Raw genomic sequence first — 22,498 nt, forward strand, 5'->3', positions numbered from 1 at the left:
TACACTGTACACATTAATGTGGATTTTCAAGACACAGGGCCAGGAACATTTTCCAGTTTAAATAACAGTCTTGCTCTCATTTAACTAACTGGACTAGGTATGATTAAAAGAAATAGAAAACTATTTATTTGGATAATTTTTAACATCATCCTTTGTTGATGAGTTGACATTTCACTGAAATACACATGTAACAGTTGCATAATGAAAACAGAAACTGTCTCCAGCACATCTTCAGAGTTACACAAGATTAGGATTTCATTGACAGGAATGAGGAGTAAACAGACAGGACAGAAGGTTCGCAACATAAATCATGGAGAAGGTTGACAGGCGGCTAGGGGTACCACTTCCCCAAACAAATAATGACAACATATTTATTAAAGAGACAGGAGGAGAGAAAGCATCACTCTTCCCAGATGTGAGAGCGCAGGGTTTTGAACTCATGATCCTAGTTCGCAAAGCACATCTGGTAAGAGTGGGGCTGACTCGCTCTCCTGCGTAGGACCTGGGGGCAGGGGACCAACACATAGGTTCCCAACTAGAACTGAAATGGAGCTTAAGCACAGCACCCTGAATTTATTACATATCACAAAACATGAGAATGAAAATTATTCTAGCACATATCAAGCTAAAAGGTAGCTTAGGCTGTTCCAAAATCCCATAGGCACAGAATCCAGTGTTCCAGAGGTACAGACAACTACCTTAAACCCTCAGAGAAACTACTTAGTCATTCACAACACTAAAAAAAAGTTATTTTTCTTGAAGAAAACATGTTACAGTCAGTAAAATTTTCTAGTCTTTCATATTTTGTGTATCTAACTCTATCAGCAAAAATATTGTTTTAATCTGAAATGTGGTCATTAGCACTTAAATCCACACATAGCCATATAAAGTCATTCCATTAACATCACAGCAGAGTTATAGTTTTGAATAAACATAGAATTGCTATAAAATATAAACATTATTGACTTGTTTTAAGATGTCCAATCTTACAAAATATTAAACAGGGTCAAGCCTAGTTTCTGGTTGACTTTAAAACGCTAGCTATTATCATAAATATTTGTTTAAAAAAAGAAATGTTGGCGTTTTGCCTGTAGACTGCTCCTTTAAGTTTTAGACACCATTTTAATTGGAATTTTATAGCTATTTACTCTACTTAATGATTAAGTCACCAAAAATATATTCTCTCTAAACATCTCTGAAGCAACAGCATAAAGCGATGCTCTGCTGTGGAGCAGAAATGCCCATTTACCTTCCTTGTTCACCCTCGGGGTTGAGTGCAGTCTATCTGGATGCATTTGAAAAGCACTTGCTGCCTGCTTCTCCAGACTACCTCCCTGTTACAGGCCAGCCACTGCCAACTCTCACTCCACAACACACATTTACAAACACCCAGAGACCCACCCCAGACCTACGCTGTAGCAGTGGAGGACAGAGAGGCAAGTCTCCAGGTGGCCCTGGGAAAGACCCTCCATCTTCACGATGTGAGTGCCAGGGCTTCAGACTCCTGCCAGAGAACGCTACCGTGGCACAGCCTGCTTCTCAACCCAGACACGCCTCATTTAACCAAAGCTGGCTCTATGCAGTCACCTCACTGTTGACAAGTTCTGGTTAATTTTAGGGGGGAGGAGCAGGACTTGGCCCACACTCAATTACAGAGAACAGTTTTAGACTAGCTCTGTTAGAAGATGGGAGATTAAATTGTGATAGAATGAACAGGCTTATCTACGTGCTGTCCCCCTCCACACCCTGCCTCCTCTGTACACATGGGCACACCCCTTATTTTATCATTGCCTTCCTCCAGGAGAAATGTCATGGTGTGGCCTTTGTATCCATTGTGAACAGTTCTCCAAGTTAGATATAAAGGGTTAGAATCATGGGCATGACACTCCATTACTCATCTACAGAGAGCCCTCTTCTCCTTGACTAGTCATCAGACCATGAGTTACTGAGGGGCAGCACTGGGCTATATAAATCATGCATGCCACCACATTCTGAAAGCTAAAGGGGGATATTTAAAAACTTTATCTAAGTAAACTATGACTGCAAAGGACCAGAGAGACTGGTTGCAGTTCCACCTTATCTTGGCGGGGACTAAACCACGGCCTCATGTATGCTAAGCAAGGACCACTGAGCCATACTACCAATCCTTCCACCTCGATTCCTGGTTTAAGTTTAACATCAGAATCAGAGACGTTTTTGAATGGTTCCTAAAAATGCAGACAGCATTATATAAAATCCAGACTCCAAAATTTTAGGCTCCTTTGGCAGTATCATATTCCTGTCATTTTGAGCCCAAATACTGTGGAGGGATGAGCCAAGATGATATGCAAGAGATTAAATTATATTCCAGAACTAGTTAAAGCCTCAGCCAGAAGACTTGTTCTTCCCAGGATGCAAAGTCAACCAACCTGCAGGGAGAGGGTGGTGGTAACCGAGTAGTAACCAAATCTCAAGCACACGTTCATTCAAGGTTATCCTTCTAACTTAGGCAAGCAATTACATCACCTCCACCACATGGACTTGGCGAATGCTCCTGCATCACCGCACACACACCCTCATTCTCACCGTTACATCATCCCCAAACATGGATGTGACGAATGATCCCTTATTGTTGCACACAAGCCCTGATTCTCACTTGTGCTATGCAGAGGTGGTGAGGATTCGAACACATGTCTAACACTCGCTAACTCTAACCATTGCTCTTCCAGATCAGCATAGGTAATGGAAGTGTGACCACACCACTTTGCCCCCTGGCCTCAATTAGGAGGGCGTGTGGGCTGCACAGGCTGAGGAGCAGCAGAAGCAGCCCACCAAGGAGTGCTGCAGCGACATGGGAACCTCCTGAGCACAGATGGTCACTATGAGGCTCCAGCATCTTCTGCCTTTAAAGGGGACTTTGGGTCATCTCTCCAGAGTGATGTTTCAAGATGTGGTTCATGGACCTCAAGGCATTCTGGGACTCCTTCAGGGGTCCCTGGGAGTCGTGTAAGACTGGATGTCCTTGGCCTCATATATTCTCATTCTCTGAATGTGCAGCAAGGTTTCCAAGGCCGAGTAACAGGGTTGTCACCACCTCTGACCTCTTTGTGCTTACGTATTCTTGTGTTTATAAAATTAATCAGCTTTGAGTTATAAGACAGTAAATATTGATATACTAGGGCTCTTGATAAACTTGAAGACTAGTAAAGTCCCTAGGATCGAAATGTTTGAGAACTGCCGACCGATCTGTCCTCTACCCAGCGGCACGGCTGTGGTTTCACTGTTAGCGCTCAGCTCTTCTGACCTTCCTACGTGTTTCCACCTCTGTCCATCACGTGGCTTCTCTGAGCTAGTCCTTGCCTCTTCCTCTCAAGTTCCAGTATGGTGGGCATGCTCTACCATGGCTTCTTGCCCTCAAGAAGCCACTGCATCACGAGTGTGGTCTCCTTACTGTTCCAGAGTCAACTTCCTCTGGCCTAAGACATAACCAAGGAGAGTAAGTTCACCCAGGTCCCCACTCACCTGGGAACCCTAAGTTTTACTTACCAAGCTCCTTCCTGTAGATAACAGAGGAGTGATGTGTTAGGCTATTGAGGGACACTGGGTGCATACTAGTAAAGAACCTGCGATCAGAAGAGCCTGTACTATTAGATTATTTCCTTAACTTTTTCTTTAAGGACTTTGGGACATAACAATGACTCCTCTCAGTACAGACCAACCTCCCTCTTCCAGAAAGCTGGGCTCGTCATCCTGTGGACTAATTCTGAATTGGGTCATGCCATGACATTCGATTCTGAGAAGAATCTACTTCCCACCTGACTGTGGCTTCCCTGTGATGGACAGATGCTGGTTTCTGTTGCACTTGACCCAGGAGCTAAAAGTTTAGCACCACAGATTCAGGTGCTGGGTACTACGTTTGCTGTACTCGTCTTTGAAGATTTAAAATATGAAACCCAACTAGTCTCTTCCATCTGCCTCCCTGCCAGATGCTTACTCTTCTGCCAGGGCTCCGAGGCAAATGAGAGAGGCTCCTGCAGTTTGACTGTGACCCAGATAGTAGGAAGCCTGGGTCCCTGTGTGTGGAAGCTGGGGGCAGTCCTCTCTTCCCTAAAGTAGCCTTCGCTGCTGACCAACCAGCTCTGTCCCTTGGCAACACAGCCATCATTTGCAGGGATTCCTTAAATCAGGCTGGTAAGCAAGGTAACATTTTACAACTTCTATAGGTTTAGGTGATACATGGCCTGTACAGCCCCAACATTAGAACTAATACAAGGATCTAGAAACTGAAGTGAGATCAAGGCTGGGGTGGGAAAGGTCGGGCGGGGGAGCTTCTTGGCTAAGAGAAGTCGTTTTTCTTTTTTCTTTTTTTAAATCCTCATGTGTAAGACTAACCATTCTCTCTCTTAGAGTGATATACCAGCTCTCTGTAGATTCTGATACAGTGGCTTACCCAGGTACTGCCCATCATTTCAGAGGTAATCCCGGAGGCCTGCCAGGATAAGCATTAGCCCTGTGGTTCCTAGAGCATGGAGAAATGTGTAGGTGAGGGCCAGATTTCTGGCTGAGAGACTTGGATGCTAGAGGCAACAGCTATAGGTACAGCATGAAGATCAGACGTGGACAGGCTTTGCTTTCTCCCAAGGGGGCAGGCAACCCAGGATGTACAGCTTGGCTCCCACCCATTCCCATACCATCACCCATGGAGGCTTCAAGCCATGAGAATGAATAAAACCCATATGAGTTCCTTGTCTCACTGTCATCTGAGCCAAAGCTGGGCTTGTATCCATAGCAAGCCCAGGAGGTCCACTATGGTGTAGGAAAGTGAAGCCACGAGGCAGGGAAGCTCTGTGATCAGAGCAAATGTTATAGCTACAAGGCGTCACTACAGAAAGCCCTTCTAGGCTTCCCTGGGAGAGGTCTAAGGAAGCATCCTGACCACTGGGGGTAGGGTAATGCCCTACCATCTCGACCTTGCCTTCAGGGTAGCTGCACCCTAGAGATGCTTGGAGGAGCACTTCTTTCTGCCAGGACAGGGCTGCACAGAGACCTGGCTCCCTCTTCCTCATCTTTCAACTCACCTCACCTCATTCTCTACTCTACCAACTCATCCATCCACTAATGTAACACACACACACACACACACACACACACACAAGTGCATATAGGCATGCACACACTCACTCACTCACACACAGGCATGCACATGCACACACACACATACAAGTGCACACAGGCATGCACACGCACACTCACTCACACACACAGGCATGCACATGCACACTTACTCACACACACAAGCATGCACATGTACACACACACACGAGTGCACACAGACATGCATACACACACACACAAGTGCACACAGGCATGTACACGCACACTCACACACATGAGCGTGCACAGGCACACACACACATACTCATACACATACGAGCACACACAGGCATGCGCACACACACACACACACACACACACACACACACACACACACACTCTCACACACACCCTGCTACAAACTCCAGGCCAAGCAAAGGCTATCAGTGAATTGGGAGCCCTTCTTCTTCCTCTCATTTTCCTTTTCTTCTTTTTTTTAGATTTTCTTCCCCCCATCACCATTGCTCTTTGAATGCTGATGCTCCTCCCTTGGCCATTCTGGGCACCTTAGACTAATATCAGAGGTACAGACTTGACCCCTCTAAGGAGGAGTTTAGAATTTGATAGCAAAGCCCTCATCAACATTTTGGTCAAAAATCTACTATTGTTACTACTTGAAAATGCAATCTGACAGGTTACCTGTTTGCATCTTTATGCATTGCCTAGGATCTTATAAATGGGGAGAATTCTTGATGGCTAACTACAGTACAGAACAGAAAAGAGATCAAACCAAACCAAGAATTTCTTGAAGTTCTGGTAGTAAACAGGCATATGATATTATTATTGTTGTAATCTTAATAATAAGCAAATATACGTCCAAGGAGCTTTACAATCACTTAGCTATTCCTCACAACAGCCCTGTGAGGTAGGTCGACATTATTATCCCCATTTTACAGTTGGGGAAACTGAGGCACAGAGAGGTTAAGTGTCTTGCCCAAGGTCACGCAGCAAGTGAATGCTGGATCTGGGACTAGAACCCAGGTTCCCTGACTCCCAGTGTCCTTGAAACTAGACCATACTGCTTCCAAAGAGGCGTCCCAGACTGGCTCTGAATGCGAGCTAAAGACGAACAATGTTAGATGAGGTTTGGGTGTGGTGGCATTTCCCTCAGACAAGGTAAGATGGAACCTGAGCTGTTGCCTGGTTGGTTTTGGCATGCAGGTGTATGTGTTAGTTTCAATGGGTGTGTCTGAGCTTCCTGGCCTTCCACTTGTTAGTGTATTCTGGACTGGGTCACTGCAGCAAGCAGGGCCAGGTGATCAGGAGGTCGTGACGTGCTGGCACAGAAAAGGAACTCTGTCTGCTCAGTTCCAGTCAGACTGCCAGTCTTTGGGAGTTCGGGCAAACTAGGGATGCAGGACTTTGGGGCAGAGTCAGTTGCCTGCCTTACGCAGGTCTTCTTAACCATATATATATATACATACACACATATATATGTATATATATAAAACATTGTATTTATTTATTTATTAGTTTTTACTGGCCATAGTCAGCAAGTTGTGTTCATTTCATTTCTCATGGGGCATCTGCCCCTTTGCTCGCTCTCTCTCTCTCTCTCTCTCTCTCTCTCTCTCTCTCTCTCTCTTTCTCTCTCTCTCTCTCTCTTCTCCCTTTCACTGAGTCTCTGGCTTGGAAGGGAAAACCATAACTCATCGGTTCCCTTTCATGAAAAGGAGCCACCATGAGCAGTGTCCGCAACAGGCAGCCATGGCTCCACAGATGAGCCACACAGCCCGGCTTCTGCCTTCCTTCAGGAGGAGTGCCTTGCTCGGAAGGGGTCTCCCCAGGGCTTTGGTGCCTGCATTTCTCCTGAAATGCTGCGTCAGCAGAAATAAGCCCGAGTGGGAGTTTGCCCTTTCAAGGCCTTAGCCACAAGCGCCTTCGGACTAACCAGCTTGGTGCGGTAGCTCAGGCAGAGAACTCTAAAGCATCCGTTCAAGCATCTGAAACAAACGAATCAGCCAGTGAAATCTCATCTGTTAGCATCTGTTCTCCTCTTACATTAAAAAAGGAAAACGTGTATGTGTATATATTTATATTATTATCTTTTAAGAGCAATGCTATGGCTTTGGGTGGAATAATACTTCTAAAAAAGAGAAAGAGATCTCATTGTCTTGCAGATTAAGGTGATGTGATTAACAGGACCAGCCATGGGTCAGATCTCTGGGAGCCTGCTTTCCTGTCTTTGGGTACTGAGAAGACCACAGTGAGAAACACAGAAGACTAAAGCTAATGGCTACTTGCATACCACCAGCCTCTCCCAACCATCCCCAGCTGTGGGCAAGGCACAGACATTAAAGCCATTCAACCTAATCATTAAATCCTGGAGAGTTACAAATGGTGGGGTCCTTAAACCAACTCCTAAACAGACAGGATAGCTGCCTGGGATTCCTAGGGTTCACTCAGGTGGCCTCTCATATGGGGTGCATGGAGGACAGTCTCCTCAGACTCTAGGAGAGCAGGCAAAAGGTTTGAACATTAAAACTAAGAGAAATGAACAAAACTTTCCCCACTTTGGGATCTTTTGTTATCAGAGAGACACTAGGCTCATCAGAGCATGTGGTATCACAGAGGCCCTCACTAGAGGTACGATGGGCCTTCTACTTGCATTACTACTTGCATGAACAGGGGCTGGCACTTTCTGAGGTTGTGTGGCTATGTCCCTCTATTTCTCTGTTCCTTGTAGAAACTTGCAGGTCACTTGGATGTAGCAACATGGATGAAGAGCAGATGCCGAATCAAACTGAAGGGAGTATGTTTATGTCAGATGACTTGAGAGAAAACCAAAAGGCCGGATGCAGCTTCTCTCTGGCTCCCACCATAGAAGGGTTGGAGAGAAGTTTAGTTTTAATGATGAGGATGAAGGGATGGATGGAGTGGGTGGGTGGGTGGGTAGATGGAGAGTGCACACTCATTCAGACCAGAGAGGCCAGGACACAGGTGCCTAGCTCCTTCCCATGCAGAGGCAGGAGAACCTTCAGTCATCATCCACCACAGGGAAGGTTCACACTGCAGTTGGTCTGAACATGGGGAGATCGGGCTGAGCCATGGCATGGAATGGGGGTGCACAGCTTGGTTGCCAGTTCTGAGAGCTCTTCAGACAGACTTCACTCTGCAGGCCAGCACGCACAAGCTTGGCTCTTCACTTCTGTTCACACAATAATGCCACACTCCATGTCCCACTACAACCAGCCTGGGAGCCGTCCGCCCTGCCCTCACGCCCTGCCCCGCCCTGCCCCGCAGGGCCCTGCCATCAGAAGCCCATTGCTTCTTTCTCAAGCAGATAAGTCCACCCTCAGCAGCTGTCTCAAGGATGTGCCTTCCTCCCACAACCGGTCCTGGCTCCTTAACTGCTACATCACCCATGATATTTCATAATGTAGAAAAGGAGGCTTCCTTAGGCACTAATTAAATGGAGAGTAACAAATCACATTTAAAGCCATTTCTGCAGCAGAGGAAGCCAAAAAATGTAATTAGAATTATCCATCAAGGAGACAAACACTTTCTATTTTCAATGTTTGTTTCAGAATCAAATGCCTTTTCAGAACTGCACTGTCAAGATTATGAACACAACTTAATTTCCTATGCTGTGTACTTAATATAAATTACAGGCCTGGCCTCAATTCTCAATAGAACCCTGGGAGAACGTATTTATACCACCTAACTAGAAATATTTGACTTCCACCAATGAAGTAAGATTCTTTCTTTAAATAACAAAATGAAGACTTAAACAGGAGAAACCCCTCGATGTTATTTTAGCATAATGTAGTTGTCTCTCAATCAGAACCTTTATAGCACTCTGTTGGCACCAGCTCAAGGTTCAATAAACTGAATCTGCAAAATTCGGTGACTACTTAAGCTGTGTGCCATTTATGCTATTTCAGAATACCAAAACACTGCATTCTGCCACCAAAGTGAGCCTCAGGGCTTCAAAAAAGGTATACGCCCCCCGCACCCCAGAGCTCCAAGTGTTTACATGCCACACCCTCCAATGAAACCTGGAGAGTCTCTTAGCTCAGAGACAAACTAACTGCTATAAATTGTGACATTAGGTGCAAAAGAAATCAAGTCTCCTCTAGGAAGCCAAGTTTTGATCCCGTCAACTAGACTTCTAGAGCAGCAAGCCATTTCAGGTAGGCAGAGGGTACCCAGAGAAATCAGAGATCCAGCCAGTCTCTCCTATGGGGCAGAAGATCATGTGATGGGGGACAGCCTTCAGTGTACACCAATTCTCTGCTAGTGGCCAGCCTAGTAGTGCTGCCACCAGGAATGTATAAACCAGGGACCTACTCAAATTTGCAAACTGGACTTTTCAGTTTTTGTCATCCGAAGCTACTGGTGGACCATATTAATCTTAGAGTTAGAGCTATTATTTCTTGCAAACCAGGTCACCAAGAGGTGAAAGACACAGTGGGCCAAATGGCTGAGCCTATAACTCATTACCAAAAGGTCACATGATCAGGGAACACAGGCTGGCTTGAATAGGCATGGGTGTCCATCTGTCCTACCAGCACAATCCCCGCCTCCAGCCCCTGGGATTTCACCCTGAGTCAGCTGGTCACTGTCCTCAAGGCTATCTTACTAACCTGAGATATGCAAACACCCCCAACACTCCCCATGCACCATCATCCTTATTCATAGTCTTTCTCACAGCAAGATAACAGTCAGGCCTTAGTGTCCACAGTTAGCACCCCTTGAACACATAACAATGCTGGTGATTTGCTCTTAGAACTAAGTTCAGGACTGTTCCATGTTGTACCTCATCAACACCTACGAGGCCACACTCAAGAACTGTGAGAACAGGGATGTAAAAGTCATTTTCATGTAAACTTTTTAAACCACAAGGAAAATGTCTTTATGATGGACTGAAGGCACTCCAGATAGCATGGTAGTAGGACTTGGTGACAGCTTGCCAACCTCTGTACATCCCCTTTCTCTTCCCTTACATCTGTGCCCAGCCCTCTTTAAATACCATGACCCCCTAACCCATCTTCCCCAGCTCCTTTGCCTGCAAGTTCTAGGATTGGCTCCTTGCCTCTCTATGCTACTTCTACCCAGAGCTCTAGGCATCTCTAGGATTCTATTGCCTTTGGAAGCCTAATCCCTGATTGGACCAGATATTTCTAAATGCCACACTCATACTCTAGGGGCCTGGCAGGGGTGGTTGGATGTATGTGTGTGCACATGCACTCTTGTACATGTGTGCATGCATGCATGTATGAGTGTGTGTATGGGTCCTGAGTTGGAGAAGGGGAGATGGGCCAAAGGCTGGCCTATAGGTATAGCACTTGCACAGCAAGCCTCACCGCCATCAGGAGATAGCACACAGAGTCAGACACACCATGCACACGTGTACACAGTACATACTAGGGAGTGATGGATGTTATTGAAATGGACCAAAAACCAACAAGCCGTGGGGTAAGAAACAAACAGAAACAAAACAAAGCACTTGCGTTCTGATGGAAAGCTACTTTCTGGGCAGCTGGACCCTGAGCCCAGGGCTGTGGGAGGGGGCCTGCCTCAAGGATGCTGTCTTTGAGAAGACCCAGGTGGCTAGGGTGTGAGGTGACATTCACTCCTTTCCCATTGCAGGCTGTCCTGAGGGCTTTGCACCCATACCAGGTGATGGTAGGTGCAAGGCTCAACGCAGAAGACATGAAGAGGAGGAAGCACTTACCTTGTGACCCGGAAATGGCTAGTCCACAGTGGGGGGGACAGTGTGCAGTATCTCAGTTTAAACAAAATCCTTGTGGCACTGCTCAACCATGAATAGTCAGCTCTCTAGTGTTTCAAATTAAAGCTGGCAACATTGTTAGTGAGAAGAGAACAGAGCAAGAGGGTAATTCACCTGTAGGGCAATCGTAGTGTTCTTCGCAGGGTACTTCCCCACCAGTCCTTGCTCTTTCCGTTTCTTGAATTTCCTAAAGTAGTCCTGTATCAGGAAAGTGGCATAGAACTTCCCCACGGTTACCTCATCATCTAAACGGAGAGACCAGACACAGCTCTCCCGAATCAGCACATTTGGACCAAGAGCCTAAACCCTCACTTCTGGCTGGGGCAGGGGTGGGGCGGGATGGTGCACAAAAGGCACTGGGCTGTCCGCCTATAACACCGGTTGCTTGGTCTAGCAAAAAGCAAAGCTTTGCAAAGCAGTTAAGGCTCAAAGCTAGAGTCAGTTAAATAAACTGATCCTCAAAGTTGCAGAAAGTAATGTGTATTTATCACGAGTTAAATAGAGTAGCATATTAGTAACAATATGAAGCGCCACCTTGGTTATTTACTTAAAATAAACATTACAAAACAGAAAGGCCTTGCAGGCCACATTTTTCACCCTGTGCATAGAAATTTGCATGTGTAATTACCGTAAGCATCAAGTGCAATTAAGCATCCAAATCCCTATGTCACAAGATGGAGACCTAGAAAGGTGACGGATGAGCTTGGAAGGAGAGGAAGGTCGGAACAGAGACTGCAGATCCAGCTCTCGCACGCTCCCCCCCATTCTTCTGCCAATAAGCTCTGAGACCATTTTGTGGTTTGGAATTCAGAATGACTGGATTTCTGCATTGCAATGATAGCTCCAACTAACTTCAGCACTAAGCAGGTTTCATTTCTGCTCTGTTCAGAAACAACCTCCAACACGTATCACTGGGGAATCAGGACTCTGCTGACAACTTTGAAGGTGATGCATGAGGCAGAATAGAAGCTCTGACTGTCTCATGGTAAACCACTGTGAGCATGTCAGTGTAACCTGTGCCCCCCCCCCCGCAAGGTTGATGCCACCAGATCTGCAGGGTGCTGAGGTCTTCCGGGTAGAAAGTGGCAAGGCTCCATTAGCAGCCCAGCCTGTGTAGGGCTGTGTAAGGGATTCTAGGACACCTGGTAGGACCTGCAGAGGCTGAGGAACAGTTGTAGGCACTCAGGCTTCTGGACAAGCTATCCTTGCAAGAGTCACGGAAACTGGGGACCCAGAGGCTCTTAGGTGAGCTTGTATTCTTCCTTGTAAAATGGAGTTCCATGTCAGAAGAACTCAGGATGTTTAAGAGAAGGGGAATAAAGCACTCCAACCCAGGTGTGGGCTGTCCTTGTGTCACATGCCCTATGATGACAAGAGTCACTCCTTCAAACCAAGCCAAGAGTATCACTCACTGAATGGAAGCTGGAGCATAGGAGGCTTGGGGTCACTGGGACCCACTGTATCCATGAATACAGCTTTGGTGGGTTTTACTTAGTGTTCACTAGGGAGGTGTGACTGGTTTATGGTTCCCACCCAGAGGTTTCTGGGATGCTTGGGGAAAGTTCTCCAGCCATTCCTGCCAGAAGCTGCTGAGAATCCTTGTACACTCTGTTTTGGGGTAAACTGACCTTGAGAAATGTTATGTTCCTCCTGAGCCTGAGGCAAGGAAGCCCTGGTGTGATGGAGGGGAGAGTGAAGAAACCTGCCTGAGCCAAGGAAGCCCTGGTGTGATGGAGGGGAGAGTGAAGAAACCTGCCTGAGCCAAGGAAGCCCTGATGTGATGGAGGAGATAGTGAAGAAACCTGCCTGAGCCAAGGAAGCCCTGATGTGATGGAGGGGATAGTGAAGAAACCTGCCTGAGCCAAGGAAGCCCTGATGTGATGGAGGGGATAGTGAAGAAACCTGGGGCTCTGTGTTGATCTGAACTCACAGCTCCCTGACTGGTCCATCTACACCACCCAGTATGGCACCATCCACAGGAAAACAAGCCAAGATATTTGGTCTGCAAAGCTCATGCTTGTTCTATCTCCAGTTTCTGCCTACTCTGTCCATCAGCCATAGCTAGGCACGATGTATGGATATCCAGGGGTGTCCAAGCCCAGTCCAAACTCCTCATGGGTCTCAGAACTTCTACATAACAACTCTGCTCACTCTTCTTAGAGAGGGAGAGGTTACAGGACTGGCCCAGGTCAACTGGCCAAGGCCTGAGCCCAGGGCCCTCCCTTCCTCCAACTCTACCTCTCTACAGAGAGTGTGACTTTGGCCATACCCAACCCCTGCTTTCCTTTGAGCTGCCATTCTGGTGGTATAAACCTAGCCCTACCCTTCCTAGCTCTTTCCAAGTAGGTCAGTGGCTGCTGGGCCAATGTATCTAAGAAGTCCAGAATCTATACCACCTTCAACAACACTGATAGTTTTTGTACTTCAGGGTCCCCTGAGCCCTGGGAAACTCTCTGATTCAACATAAAGGCTCATATTAATTTATACCAGGTTGTTTCTAGTAAAAGAAGTGCTGGCTGTCCTTTCTCTTCTACTTTGGATCCATAGGGAAGGACTGGAGGGTGACATGGTTATCTCCACAGACATAAAGCAGGAGGACCAAGAGACCTGGCCTGAACAAGAGCCCCTAAGAACAAGAAAATCTAAAGCTTGATCATAACAAGAAAGGGACAGAGAGAAGCAATGGATGTAGTGAGGCCATCTTGGGTCAGTAGGACAGGAGGATGCACAGGGGACCAAAGAACCAGAGATATGGCTCAAAAAGTAGTTTCCAAAGGAAGGAGGATCTCCAAGGGAAAGGAGCTTCTAAAGAGAAAGGGGGAAGTCCATGACCTGGAAGATATGGAGGGGAGCACTGAGAACCCAGGTAAGATTCCAGACTAAGACATCTCAGCCCCATGACAAGCAGGGGGCAGGAAAGGGACAGGCAGACAGTAGAGAAAAAGATGCTCCTGGCATGTCCTCCATGGCTGGTTCTTGATATTATCTATCAAGCTCATGATGAACAGCTCAGATCATATCCCAGTGGGAAAGCTGCCCAGAAAAGCATCTGGCTCTGTTTCCTCCTCCATCTATGGGGTCTCCTGAACACCCTAGGGACACAGGCAGTGCATTGTGGTATTCTCTAACCATATTATACTATGGGAGACACTAACACTTCAAACCACCCATCTGTCCCAAGGTATATGTCATGGTGTCATTTCTTAAGTGTGCCATGATGAGGGAAAGATTGGGAACCACTGGTCCACTGGGAGATGGGGAGGGGGAAGTGGGGAAAGGGAGAAGAGGAAGAAGAGGGGGAGGAAGAGGGGGAGGAAGAGGGAGAGGGGGCAAAGTGACAAATGATGAATACAGAAACTAAAACCTAATCCAGAACTATCTGCCAAGGCCTGAAGGTGCTGTGTGGTCCCCTTTGGTGACAATGTGCTTATGTGATATGTAAAGAAGATAAGCAGGCACTACACTGGGTACTATAGAAACTTCTGGAGCATTCTATGTCTTCCTAAGAGGAAAAGAAAGAGTTCTTTCTTCTCTGGTATCACATGGGGCAACAGATTAACACCTATCATCCTAAACCCCAAACCATGTAAAGAGACAGAGAGAACCGCCAAGCCCCAGAGTGTGCGTGTGTGTGCGTGTATTCATCCTTCATGAAAAGTTCAGTAGAGATAAATGTTGGTCAGTTTTTCAAAAGAAGAGAGTTTAGATCATAAGTCAAATTCTGAACTTTTCTTTTCCCTAGTAAGATGAAAAGAAATGGAGCATCATCAGTGATTCAGGTGACACTTCAAGCCTCAGTCGGACCACTATGAAGGTGGCGTTTCCAAAGAGACAAGAGTTGGAACAAGAGAGAGGTAAGTGTCTCAGGCTAGTGTGTGGAGGGTTTACACAGACAGGCACAGCCTGCTATTCTGAAGCATGCATCCATAGTTCCACAAACAATGTAGGGGAATCCAGTTGGCAAGAGATAACTCTGATTCCATGCCACCGCCCTAAAACAGAATTGCTTCAGAATATTCTGAGAGTTGAGAGGAGTGGAGGCTGCAGAGGAAGCTCAAGCACAGTGTTACAACATTTTAACAAGCGGCTGGTTCATCTAAGCCATGCGACCACTTGGATGTGCAGCTGAAAGGAAAAGAGCGGAAACCAAGAGGAGTTTTAAAAGTGCAGAATCCAGTCTTGGAGCTGCAGGTCTGGAGGTGGGAATTCCTACCAAGTTGGTCATTTCTTTCTGAGCCATTTTCCCAGCGTGGAGCCAGTGGCAAGGCCAGCGATGGGTGGCCTGAGCCACTGCTGAAGGCCAAGCCTACTAAGAAGCAGGACTGGCTAATGCACGGCTCCCTCTGTTTCTCAGGAGCCACAGGCTCTCCCAGTCTGGGTGCTTGATTCAGCTTCTGATTCTGAACCATGCCACCATCTTAAAGTTGTATTGGTTATAAAACATGGCAGATGATTGTCGCGTTTCCAGGCCAGGGTTAGCTAGACTGCTAGGAGATGGGAAGGATGCCGGGTAAAGAGAGTCTGCACTTTTAAAACTTGAAACAAAACAGTTGGAAAGTAACCATCTCACTTCAATGTCCACAAGTATTTAAACAAAAATAGAGAAACAGTATATATATATGTATATATATATATATAATATATAGAGATATTATATATATGCAAATTCTAAATGTTTAGTCAGTTAATTTGTGATAAATAACAAAAGGAAATAAATAAGCATGCTTGTTAGTTCTACTCCTAAATCTCATTAGCAGACATCCTTGGTAACTACAGTGGGAAATTCAGTCTTCTTAAATTTACTTTAGATGTTTTCTTTTCTGAAAACTACCTGCTTTTCTTGAGACATTTAAAACCAGAGACTAGTTTTAAGTACTTCTTTTGGGGTGAAAGTTCAAGCTTTTCTTTTTGTGAGTGCTGTCATATCCTTTACCATTGATTTTTCTATGACAGCAAAAAACCTGCTCTAGCCTCCAGGGGTCTGGATTCCTCCCCACTGAAGCCCTTCTTTGGTTTGACTGCCTTCGTATCACCCCAAATATTTTTCCGGTAAAGCCAAAGGGCTCCTTTAGCTGCAGGCCTCACAATCTAACGGTCTGGGAAAGCTTCCTGCACGCCCTCTCTGGGCTGTCTTGCCACTTGTCTTGCCACTGAAACTAATTCCTTGGTCAGGAACTACTTGGGAAATAGATGACACTGACCACCAGCTGGAGGGACAACTTGGTCAAGTAGCTTCATGCTTGTCTTCTTCCAGATTTTCTTTATCACAGCTCGGAGTTCTTCGTTAGCTTGCTCCAGGTTCCCTGGATCCAAAAGGCATGAAGAAGGGTGTGTGGACACTGCACAGGTCAGACTTGTGTCTGTGGCCGAGTGCCCTTCTGCCCCTCATTAATGTTGCCAGGTCCTTGTATTGCCTTCTGATTAAACCTTCCCCTTTGGCTCTCCATAGTGAGCGCCAAATACATTTCCTATATTCAGAAGCATTTACCAAGCCACCACTGGGGGATGATCATTTCCACCTGGGAATTCATGAACTACCTTCTGCTGCCATAGCAACCTACCCCAGATAGGACCTATGCTCCTCCCTTAGCTCCCAGACCAGAAGGCAACTCCCACCTTTGCTGCTGCCTCTTCCTCCTCCCCTCCCTCGTCCTCCTTCCCTTCTCTCCTACTTCCTCCTCTCCCTTTCTTCCTCCTCCTCTGCCTCTTCTTCCCCCTTCATTTCCCCTCCTCCTTTTCTTCCTTTCTCTCCATCCATCTCCTCCTTGTCTTCCCCTCCTCCCCTTTTTTCTCCTCTCTTCTTCCTTTATCCCCCTCCTCTTCCCATTCTTCTTTCTCCTCCTTCATCTTCTCCCCCTCTACTCTTCCTGCTCATCTCCAACCCCTTTCTCTTCTTTCTCTTGCTCTTCCCCCTTCTCCCCACCTCTATTGCACCCCAATCCTGCTTTTGTTCCTGCACGATAAACTTCACCATAATAAGATTCCTCTCAGGCCCTACTGTAGGTACTTACTCTGACCTTATAATCTTGACTTCTCTCTATTTGACAGTTGTCTTTTCTACTGATACATCACCATGTAGGACCACCCTACCTTCTGGAACACTTAATGATGCTTGTTTGCACATAAGAAGCACGCTAGGTGGGAAGTGGCTAGCTTTGATGGGTAGAGCTTCAGTGTTGTGAAGGATTCCTGTCTTCCCACTGGAGATGTCTCCTCTGTCTTGTCTACCTCCCTCCTTGCCTCTCTGCAAGGCCTCTGCTTCCTCACCTCAGGCTCACTCTGCAGCCTTTGCAGCATCTGCTTCTCATGCCTCCTACAATGAAGCCTCTGCGCCAATCCCGGAGTCACTTTCCACTGCTTGCTCAGCCAGGTCTGAGCAGGGCTGAGTGTGGCATGATAGAGTGCAGCTGAGACGTGGAACTGCCAGCACCCCCCACCCATGCTAACCATGTTGTGTGTGTGCATGCATGGCTGCCTCTGTGCCCTCTACCCTGTCTGCATAGGCCTTTCCTTGGCATCTTCGCCTGTGGTTCCTTTTTACAGACAAAGAAGCTACTGCTTGGGAGATGAGCTGCCTCCCTGATAGTGCTGGGGAAGAAGAGCAGGACTGGGTTTCTGTCTGTGCTCCAATACCTTGCCTGTTTTTCCTGAAGTAGAGGAAGCAGTGTGATGACTAAACTCCAGATCATATGGGACAGAGCAGAAGATAAAGGATAAACAGAAAGACAGTGGTTGGCTGGTCAGATGGAGATGTTCTCCCTGAATGCACACCCTCTCCTGGGGCATCCCATTAATTAAGAGAGAGCCAAGAGGGAGAACCAAAGTGAGTGTGTAACATCTCCCTCTCCTGCTGCTTGCCCTGCTTCCTGTTTCCAGGGAGTGCTTACCTTCAGTCTTGATCTTGAGAGCTGTCCGGACCAAAGCAAACAGGGTTGCATTGAACATGACTGTCCCGTCACTGTTGAGAGGCATGTTCATGGCAACCAATCTCTGTTGATGAAAAGAGTTCCTCATGAGAATGCAGATAGTCTATGACAGCCATGTTCCTTTTTGATGTTCATTCTTCGTTTATCCCCATTCATGCTCTAGGCAACTCTCATTTCCACTCAATGGTTTGGGAGCATCTCTAAGATAGTCAATTATGGGTATCAACATAGCTTGTCTCTGGATTGCTCAGATATTGAGTTAAATATCATGTCTAGGTCTATCTGTGAGGCTGTTCTGGGAGAGACTAGCATTTGAATTGATGGGCTAAGTAACATGGATGCCTGTAAAAGTGGGCAGTCTTCATTCAACCACAGCACAAAAAGAAGTTGAAAAACATTGGCTTTCCTTTTTACCTGTCAGTTTAAGGTAGAACATCAGTCTACTGCTGACTGAAATATATTTCATTGGCTCCCCTGGTTCTCAGGCCTCCGTCCTCAGACTGAACTGTACCACAGATATCCTGAGTCTTCCACTAGGGGATGACAGACTGTGGAACTTGAAAATTACATGCACCCATATCACATAATAAACCTTTCCTTGTATATGCCTGTGTGTGTGTGCATCTATACATGGACAGCTATACATTGGTCACACATACAAACATATACATATACATGCCCATAGCCACCCCATCAGTCCTATTTCTCTGGAAATACTGACAAATACAACCTAACATCTATGAGGAACCTGGGATAACAAAGTTTAAAGTTTAGTTGTGACATATAAAAGTTGACAATCAGATACTATTTAATGTTAAATTAAATTTTATTGCCCATGTGTTCTTCATGTTTCATTAGTTAGTTCTCTGTGTCCTGGGGACAGGCTTCCCCTCTAGGTACATCCTTAAGGATTTTATGATAATTAAATGATACAGCAGATACATAGGCCAGGCACAGGGCCTGAGCCTGTCACCCAACAGAACTCACTACTGTTCTTTCCAAAACTTTCCAGAGATGGAACATCATGTGCTATCTTGGGGAGGTCTCCATGGCTTCTCTGAAGGCTTGGTCTTTCAGAATAGATCAATGTTTCCCATTCTCACCCCTCTCCAGGTACCTCTAACACCAGTATCAAGGAGAGTTGCAGAAAAACTTGGGGTAAGAGACACCCTCTTTGGGTTCCAGTCAGCAAGGCAGGCTAATAGGCCTTGTGAGGATTGACGTAGATCCAAACACAAAGGTTTTTTGCCTGGCACATGGTAAGTTAATTAAACAATGTTAACTAAAAAAAAAAAAACATTCTAGCTGGGCATGGTGGCATACTCTAATCTGAGCACTTGGGAGGCAGAGACACGCTGATATCTTGAGGAGGCTAGCTTGGGGGAGGCTATATAGCAACTTCCAGGTTAGCCAGTGCTACACAGTATGATTCTATCTCAAAAATAAAACAAAATAAAATCCAAAGTTAATATTTTCTTGGCTAAAAAGTTCATTCCAAAAGAAAGGTTGAATGTTTTTTCTACCCTACTGAGGGACCAGGATGCAGCTGTCTAGGCAACCTACCTAAGTTCTAAATTCTTCTACCAACCTTTCCTGTCTCCAAAGCTGGTGCAGCCAGGATGACTGGGCATTCATTCACTTTTCCTGACAAATATCTAAGTCAGCTAAATGACTGGCTTTATGCCTCAAGGACACTTAGGTCCTTTAGGTAAAGGATCCTCGAGTCCAGACAAAGATGAATGCAGTCAGCTGGCTACTGCGCTGCTCTTTGGACTGGACTGGGCTTCTTCAAGGAGAAGTTCAACAGGCAAATCTTGCATTCCTGTTGCTACAATAATGTGAGAAGGTCCCTGTGGCTCTATGGGAGAAAGACCACTGTGAGCTAAGGCTCCACATGACCAGTGTAGGGATGAGAGAAATGGGGTAGGAGACCTGAGCTCATACCAGCGACACCTCAGCTTCATACTGCAGGGAAAGGAACTATAGATTTCTACAGCAAAGAGGTACATGCAATTTGTCACCCTGCCTACAACTGGGAAGCTAGGATCCAATGTCTACCTACCATTGGCAAGCCGGGGCCCAAAGTCTATCACTGCCAAGCTAGGGCCCAAGGTCTACCACTGCCAAGCTAGAGCCCAAGGCCTACCACTGCCAAGCTAGGGTCTAATGTCTACCACCACCAAGCCAAGAGATTAGTTCTTTTCTCACTCCCGTCCCCTCACCTGGCAGCAATGTCCCCCCATACTTCCTCAGCTCATCTCCATGCTGCCTGCTCCTCTCTCCTCATGTCAATACAATCAACTTTGAGATGCTGACCTCATCATCCTCCACAGGATTCAATGTTGGCACAGAATGTTCAATCAGGTTCAGCTTAGGGACGGAGGCTTCTGCCGCTTGCTCTCATGTTCTAGTCAGATGGTTACCCAATGCCTTGCTGTTGGCCAGTCTGAGGCTCTTCCTCCTCTGGCTTCTGTCTGGACTCTGTTCTCATGTCTGAGATGCCTGCCTGCCTGCCTCCGACTGACTCCTATGTCTCCTCTGTTTTTTTTTTTTTTTTTAATGTGGATTTAGTGGTGCTAGGGATCAACCCCAGGACCAGGCACATGCTGATCTACATTCACAGCCACCTGGGCCTGGCCTAAACGTCATTTCTTCTGACATCTGACCCGGTGACCAACTGTAGCATTCCCTTCATCCCATTATTATCCTTGACAGAATTCTAAGCGTTTCAAATTTGAGGTGCTGCCAAGGCAGAAAACATCATTTCCACATGTCCAACACCTTAAGATAGGCCTGGCGAATGTAGATTAGCATATGTGTGTGCTGAACAAAGCAGTGAATAGGTTGTCAGACTTGAATGGCAGGACACTCACCTTACACGCTACTCGGTGTGGACATAACTTTCCAAACCCCAGGGGAGGCTGGATCCGTCGGAGCAGAGTGACCACATCAAGGTGTTTTATCCTTCCCCTGGAAGCAAAGCACAGCCTGAGGTCCCCAAATAAGCTCAGTTTACCACCTCCACCCTGCAGAAGTCACCACAGCCATTCCAAAAGAACTCTTGAAAGCCAGATGGGTGCTTGTAACCTACTTTGCTTCAGGGTCATATTCTGACCATATTCTTTTGAATTCGTCCAAGTGGTGAGGCCCCAGGATAGACCAGTCCCGAGTCAGATAGTCAAAATTGTCCATGATGACAGCCACAAAGAGGTTGATGATCTGGAAAAGTGAGTCAGGAGGGTAGTGGGAGGGTCCCTTGCACTGTTATCTGCCTCCTAACTGCAGGGCATGGAATATTGGAACCCACGTATCCAGGCTGCAGAGGCAGGCCATAATATTCTCTCACTGGAAAATAGTCAAGGAAAGGGCAGGAGTCTGAGCAGATGGCTTGGCACATGCTCAGGAGGGGGCGGGTGGGTGCATTAGCTGGCACCCTGAAGCACACTGTAATCTTATAATTTAATTGTGACGAGAGACAGCTCACACTTTGGAGGCACTTAAAGCCTTGTACAGTGGCTTTGACATCTTTGAAAGGAAACAGCAGCCTTCAGTAACAAGGTTGGCTGGAAATGACCCCGGCCCACCAGTGAGTGCCTGACCCATCCCATATGGCAGCGGCACGTGCCGGACTAGGCAAAACAGACACCTGCCTGGTAGGGCCCAGAGTACGACAGGGCAGCGTTACTGGTCTGACCCTCATATACTATAGCAGTCCTATAAATGGAGAAGGGGGTTAGCAAGGATGCTTACCAGGAATGCACAGAGCATGTAAAAGCTGATGAAGTAGACAATGGCGAAGTTGCTCCCACAAGTGTATTCCTCCCCCGGGTTGTAATCTGAGTCGGGGTCACAGAGCTTCCCCGGGAGGCAGGCAAGCATGATCTCCTGCCAGGCCTCCCCTGTTGCACACCTGTTTAAATTAAGAGAAAGGGCTTGAATTTGGGAAAGGGGCGAGGAAGTGATGGGTTAGACATTTGGGAAGAAAATTCTTTTTTTTTTTTTTTTTGGTTTTTGAGACAGGGTTTCTCTGTGTATCTCTGGCTGTCCTGGAACTCACTCTGTAGACCAGGCTGGCCTCGAACTCAGAACTCAGCCTGCCTCTGCCTCCCAAGTGCTAGGATTAAAGGCGTGCGCCACCACCACCCGGCGGGAAGAAAATTCTTAACTTGTGCAAAATGTATGTAACTGTAGCAATGCCACTGGAGTAGTGACAAAGCCCTACTTTCTCATACAACTTAGTTACTTAGAGGCCCTGGCATTCTTTATATGAATGGATGTTCACTTTTCTCTTGTCTCTTCTTCAAACATTTCTATTACAATTATTTAATGATTAGTCCTGACTGATTCTGTTGAAAGAGTTGGAAACCACCTAAATTATAAATGAGTTGTTGCAGTTACTGGGGTTGACATTGCTTCTTTGTTTCTAGAAAGTTCTTTCACTGTGAAGAAAATTCTTTGCAAAGTTAAAGTAGCTGGGATTAAAACCAATCCTATAAAATGTGAGGCAGTAATGTTCCAATATGTTAATCCTGTGATTCACCAAAAAAAAAAAAAAAAAAAAAAAAAAAAAAAAGGTAATCCTGTACCATTTTAGGCCAAATTTAAAGCAGGCCTTTATTTATTTATTTATTTATTTATTTAATTATTAGATATTTTCTTTATTTACATGTAAATTTCTCCTTTCCCAGTTTCCCCTCCAAAAAAC

General features: G+C 46.3%; 1 protein-coding gene across 13 annotated transcripts in view; it reads right to left on the minus strand.

Annotated features, from left to right (window-relative positions):
• The window catches only part of Cacna1d (calcium voltage-gated channel subunit alpha1 D), a 445,956-nt gene that overhangs the window by 13,332 nt on the left and 410,126 nt on the right, over positions 1–22,498 (minus strand). For 12 of the 13 annotated variants that reach the window (XM_031361254.1, XM_031361255.1, XM_031361249.1 and 9 more), the window contains 6 exons: positions 21,544–21,703; positions 20,885–21,012; positions 20,667–20,763; positions 17,755–17,857; positions 16,069–16,170; positions 10,982–11,112 (listed from right to left, as the gene is read on the minus strand). In XM_031361254.1, coding sequence (XP_031217114.1) covers positions 10,982–11,112; positions 16,069–16,170; positions 17,755–17,857; positions 20,667–20,763; positions 20,885–21,012; positions 21,544–21,703 — 721 coding nt within the window. The remainder of the gene's footprint in view (positions 1–10,981; positions 11,113–16,068; positions 16,171–17,754; positions 17,858–20,666; positions 20,764–20,884; positions 21,013–21,543; positions 21,704–22,498) is intronic. The other variant, XR_004116080.1, reaches the window with a different exon arrangement.

This window comes from Mastomys coucha, unplaced genomic scaffold, assembly GCF_008632895.1.
Source record: "Mastomys coucha isolate ucsf_1 unplaced genomic scaffold, UCSF_Mcou_1 pScaffold9, whole genome shotgun sequence".
Lineage (NCBI taxonomy): Eukaryota > Metazoa > Chordata > Mammalia > Rodentia > Muridae > Mastomys > Mastomys coucha.